General features: G+C 55.1%; 1 protein-coding gene across 1 annotated transcript in view; it reads right to left on the reverse strand.

Moving 5' to 3' along the window:
* EPHB1 (EPH receptor B1) overlaps nt 1-5994 on the reverse strand; it is an 80284-nt gene extending 74290 nt beyond the window's left edge. The window contains exon 1 of the mRNA XM_042024691.1: nt 5937-5994. Coding sequence (XP_041880625.1) covers nt 5937-5994 — 58 coding nt within the window. The remainder of the gene's footprint in view (nt 1-5936) is intronic.
* Nucleotides 5995-6000: the final 6 nt, after the last annotated feature.

Consider the following 6000-nt stretch of genomic DNA (forward strand, 5'->3'; position numbering starts at 1 on the left):
TTCACCTGCTTATTAAGGGGAATGTCTTAGAAGAGAAAAAAACCAAATTAACACTCACCAATTAACTAAAACCAATCTTAACCCTCACCTCTTCCAAACGACTGCTTGCCATGACCTTCCATTGTGACATAAGCACACAGTACGGAGATGCCAACCGTGGGATGCTCTGGGACTCCCCTCCTCCCAAACCAAGAGCATCCCTGGTTTAAGTTGGAAGAAGTGAGGCTGAAGGACACTCATCTTCCTCATCCAGGGCTCAGCACAAGCCCCTTCCCCTTTGAACTGCTGCCTCTGTGATTTTTCACCACGGGGCTCCCAGCAGGAACTTATTAAAGCCAGACCAAAGCACGTCTTGCTTTAATAGTAATTAGGTCACCCTGGGTTGTGGGCTTAGCAGGCAAAACTATAATTATTTAGAAACATCAAGTTTAAATGCCAAAGAATCTTAATGGAGCTGAGCTAATTAACCAATTTCAACTAAGTAACTGATTAGCTTAAAAAGAAAAAAAAGATAAATCAATGATCATAGACAACAACATTTTCTTTTAACAGCCTTTCTTGCAGCAATTCTCAATTGCACAAACTGAGCCCAACAACCCCTGCTAACCAAATATTATTGTAATTAAATATTCAACAGAAAGCCTCTTCAATTATTCAAAAGACTGATAACACTTGGTTATAATTGGGGTGGTGGGAGAGGTTTCCAGAAGCAGGGATAGTGTGCAGCTCCGGCTGCTGACGCAAACCCGCGGGTCGTGGCATCAGCACAGGGTACCCCTCCCATGCCTGGAACCGACGTGGGGCAGACGGATGCTCTCCAGCCCAGACGTGAGAAAACAGACCAGATGGTGCACAGGCTTTCTGGACTCCTGTTATTAGACCGAAAATTTAGGGGACTAATGGCTGGTTTCCAGGTTTCACACCGTTTTCCAGTGGTAGCGTTATTCCCCTGCCAGAGGGCCGGGAGGAAAAGCAGGCCCCGGTGTATCATTATAATTCACTAAGCGGCATTACCGTAGGAAATTACAAATTAGCTTTTCAGCAAAGGATACGGACGTATTTAGATTAGCCATCGAGAAACTACAGAACCTTCCAGCCCATTCATCAAAGGTCTTGTAGCTCCAACTTTCAGGGAAATGAAACAATAATAAATATTGAGCAGGGAAAGTTAATCTCCCCTGAACGCACTTTAATAATTCAGAAGTTGTGAGAAATAAATAAAGCACAGATCCTTTTGTGCCTACAAAACACGTGTCTTGTTTTTCTCACTGTTTCTCATGATGTGACTTGGTGGGAAAATGGATGGTGACGAAAATAAAAGAGCTCCAAAAACAAAGCTGTGGCTGTGAACAACATTTACAGGGAAGAAGGGAGCCCATCCATGCTTGCCACTTATCTGGAAAGCCATGGAGCTGATTTGGGCAAGAGTTTGCTCCCATTGTCCCTAAGGACAGGGCTGTGTGGCCTCTACCTGCTGCCTGCATCCGCTCCATGCCTGTTCCCTTCCCTGCACGCTCCCAGGCAGCCTCTCAGGCTGCTCATTTTTGGAAAGACTGTGGGTGTATGCCTAAAAGCCAGACAATGCAATAACCAGCTCAGGGTCCAAGGGCTACCCAAGGTCCCAGCTCTCTCCTGACACTACTCTGCCCTCACTCCATCCCTTTCCTCACCCTTCTGCCCCCACACCAACCCGGGACCTCTGTAAGCAGCACTCACTCCAACCTCCTACCATTCCAATTGAGCAGATGCCTTCCCAAATTGCCACCCGGCCAACATCCAACCTTAACATTTGCCTTGCCCAAGCACTGATGCGTGCAACCCTTGCGAGCTCTGTTCGCAGCAGAACAAGGTCAAACTGAAATGCGCTTTCAAATCTTAATGAATATTTGGGGAAAGCATTCCCTCCCACAACCCCAGCTATTTACCCGGCCTTGCTGTGCTGTTAAATGACTCCTCACACCAGTGCTGTCTGTTTACAGGGAACGAAGCACCATGGTGCCCTTCGGGCAGCATCACACAGGTTTGGGGCTCCTGCAGGAAGCCCTTTCCACGTGCGCTGAGCTTGGGGTACCCACAGCTGGGAGAGGTAAAAAAAGCCCCCTGGAGCTGGCTGGACTCAGCCAGCGCAGTGCACACACACCACAAGAGCCTCAGCCTTGCTCTGGGCATCACTTCCATCAGCCTCATCCCACAGCACTCCCACTGCACCAGGGCTGGGGTCTCCGAGACTTTGCTGCCCTGATTAGCATCGAGTTACCCATTGCCCAAGGTACCATTTCCCCCTTTTTGTCAAATCTGAGCATTTCTTTAGCTTACAGAACCCACCTCTGCTAGAAACATCTATTATTCAGCACCGTAGCCTGGATCCAGATGAACATATCTGGCCTCCTTCATCACCAAACATCCGTACTTTCTTCTGATTTCTAAGGCCAGTGGAAGGGTTTTACTCTGTCCTGTTGTGTCGGGAGCTGTACCCAGGATGGGTGAGAGGACACCTTGCAAGCCCTCTGGCAGCTCACGCCACAGCAGTCAGGGCCACTTAATACATGGGAGAACATGCAGCACTCCAATATCCAAAAGAACAGGAAAACACAGTCCCCACCTACTCCACGAGCAGAGATACCAGGAATTAATCCAAAAAAAAGGCAACATAAGCACCTGCAGTGTCGGGCCCCTTTTCCATTATTTGGCAAAACACTTTCCCTTCAGGCTGACAAGATCTGGGCTCACTCATCACGCCAAGAATAAGGGATTTCCCCTTAGGGCTTTCTTTTTTTCCCCCAGTTAGAGCAAAGAAAGCAAGAGTGAAGGGATGCCTGAATAGCAGCACTTGCAAATTCCCATGAAAGTTACCATTTTCACTCGCAAATTCCCTCCTGAAGACTTATTTCTAGCCCTTGAGAAGGGCTCTGCTCAGGGTGGAGCAGCTGGGCCAGAGGTGGGAGCGCACAGGGTGCTGCTGCTGAGGGAGGGCGGCCGCCGGCTCTCAGCCTGCTCGGCACCGGCGCTGCTCCGCTGCCTGGCGGAAGCACAGGAAGCCCAAAGGATGCCTGCAACAGATGTGAGCATCCCGAGCCAAGGGGGAGGAGAGCGGGCACCCGGGGCAGGCGGCATGCACGGAGGAGGAGGCAGGGACGTCGCTCTCCAGTCAAACCCCATCCCTGCTCCTCTCGCAGGCAGCAGTTCCAAAGCCAGGGGATAAGCAGGGGGAGGAAAACTAAGCCAGATCCACCAGCCCCAAGCAGGCCTTTCCACCTCCCTGCTGTGCTCTCCTTATTGTGATGCTGCAAGCACAGAGAGAAAAACCTGGCTTTTAAAAGAGCAGGCGCGAGGCAGGGAGATGGTGGAGAGGTGAGCAGGCCAGGCAGGTGAAACAGAGTACGTGGAGGAGCTGCACCGAAATGGACATCAGCCCCATCTGACCTACCAACAGCTCCAACCCGAGTTAAAACGTGTAACGTCAGTCCATTACCACCCTCTCTATATGCTAAATGGATTATATTTGGTTCAGCTAACACGAGAGAGAGCACGCGAGCGGCTTCTGAGTGATTGCAGGGTGTGGGAGAGACAGAGTATTTGGTGCTGTCATCTTCTCACATCCTTCTTCCTCTTCGCAAGCCACAAAAAGAATTTTAAAATTACTATAAACATCCAGCTGTCCAGCAGAAAAGGGCCAGCTAAGCCACAGGATTTGGTAAAAAATCAAGGAACCATAAAAAAAGTCAGATAAGTGACTCTATTACAACCAGGTTTGCGTGCCGCAGGCAATGAGTTAGCAAGGTTTTACGGAGAATAACGAGAAGTGGTTTGGAGGCAGCCCGAGCCCTGACCCCAGATGCATCCTCCTCCCCCTCCAGCCGGGTCCAGACCCCCAGACACCTCCCCCACCATCACGGTAAAAAGACTTTTTGTCTCGTTGGCTGATTTGAGATGCAGGGAGCCATCCCTGGCTCAGCTGCTCCTGCAGCCCAGGGCAGAGCAGGGCGCCAGCCGTGGCTTTGCCGTGCCGTCAGAGAGGGCTGCTGGCAAATCCAGCCTCGCCGATGCTCCAGGGGCAAAGCCAGACCCCAGGGCAGGGCAGGTCCTAGGAGATGCTCCAGATCCATTAGAGAAAACCATGTCTCAATCTAGCAAGTTCAACCTCTGCATCAAGAGATTCAGTAAGATTTAAATAAACCCCCAAAAAAGGCATTTTCTTTATACAACCACATCATTAGACTCTTGCCTTAACTCCAAATCAGATTTGATTGCTCTACCTCAGAAATTCCCCATCCAAAATTTTCCCTGAAATCTGAGATCTCTCCTAAGATACTACTTTACTATCCAAGATACTACTATTCCTCAGCAGAGCAGAAATATCACCACTCCTCAACAGGTTCCGTCCTGGGCAGGGACACCGACTCCGCCGGTGCTCCTGGGGAGAGCTCCAGCAAGCTGAGAACACCCTGGGTGACACCCCGGAGTGCCCTCAGACCAGGAGGGAGCCGAGGTCTCCTATCCAGCCGCAATTCCAGCAGTGCCTCAATCCGCTGACGCTCAAAGCGAAGCGCTGCTAACAGGTTTTGCCTCTTCACGTGCGGCTTCGCCGCCGAGCAAACGCGCGCTCGTTGCATCACGCATCGGCATGGCACCAGCACTCCCACCTCCAGGTATTCCTACAGAGATGTCGTGAGGCAGCCCCAGAAATACGAAAAGCAAACACCTGTGTCAGCCAAAAGCCAGCGGGAAGGGGATGCTGCAGCAAGCGGGCCTGCCTGCCACGATCCAGCAGCCGTGCTTGCGAGCAGAGAGCAGCTGCGGCCAAACCCCACCGGAGCAGCATTCCGGCTCCCGAACCAGCTCCTAGCCGCCCGGAGCTGCGCCGGAGTCTCCTGCCACCTCTGACAGCTTGCAGTTCAGCCACAACCATACTGACATTAAAACCCCCGAGGAGGGCCCGGCCCCACGGCGGCCGGCAGCGGTCTGAGACCCCGAGCATCATCATCTCCCCGCAGCCGCGCGCCTCTCGCTGCCCACAGCCGAGGGGCTGCACCACGTCCCCTGCTCGCAGCCACCGCTCCAGCTCTGCTGGGCAGCCCCTGCCACGAGCTGGTGCTGTAACAGCAAGAAAGGTGGCAGTGGCAAAATAAAGAGGAAATATAACAGAAGCAATACTTCAAGAGCCATGCCGGGCACGGAGCAGCGACGCAGCACCAAGGCTGGGGCGGGCTGGCTGTCCCACCAGGCCCACCGCCCGCAGCCCGGGTCTTGGTTGCAGGCACCGTCCTGCTGCCCAGCAAATCCCACGACCAAGCTGGAGATGGGGAAAAGATCCCAGCCCACCGGCACGGACTGCGCTGAGAGGACGGGCACGCACCTGCTCTGTGGCTCCAGGGCCGGGCCAAGCGCCCCCCGGCTCAGTTCATACCCAGAAACGGAGACCACCTGCCCACGGCTGCCGGCGCATCCACCCTCCGCGGGGCTGGGAGGAGGAGGGTTGGCAGAGGCGGCTGCGAGCACCGCCACGGCCCCCGGAGGCGGCCCCACCGCGGCCCCGGGGACCAGAGGGAACCCTGACGGGACTCCGGAGACCGTCCCACTGCGGCCCGGGCGCCAGAAGGGACCCCGGAGGTGACCCCACCGCGGCCCCGGGCAGGGCTCCGCAGGGAAGGGGAGCCGAGCCAGAGCGACAGCTCGCCCCACGCGGATGCGGGCGGGTTCCCTCCTCCATCCCCGGCCCCCTCCCGAGGGCACGGGCTGCCAGCACCGCCCGCGGACCGGGTACCCCGGACTGCCACAAGAGGCCGGGGCCACGGGGCCGGGATCCAGCCCCGTGCCGGTGCCTTACGGCGGGGGAGTCGCTCCCCGCCTGCTCCCCAGACGCAGACGCCGCGGGCGGCGCAGGGACCCTCGGCTCAGCATCCCACCCGCTCCCGGTAGTCCCGGTCGCCGCTCACCTTCCACGGCGGCCGCGGCGGCGGCCAGGCAGAGCAGCACCACCAGATCCGCAGCCATCGCCTC

Source organism: Corvus kubaryi, unplaced genomic scaffold, assembly GCF_017639235.1.
Source record: "Corvus kubaryi isolate FWS band 111438036 unplaced genomic scaffold, C.kubaryi_AGA036_p1.0 37264, whole genome shotgun sequence".
NCBI classification, from domain to species: Eukaryota; Metazoa; Chordata; class Aves; order Passeriformes; family Corvidae; genus Corvus; species Corvus kubaryi.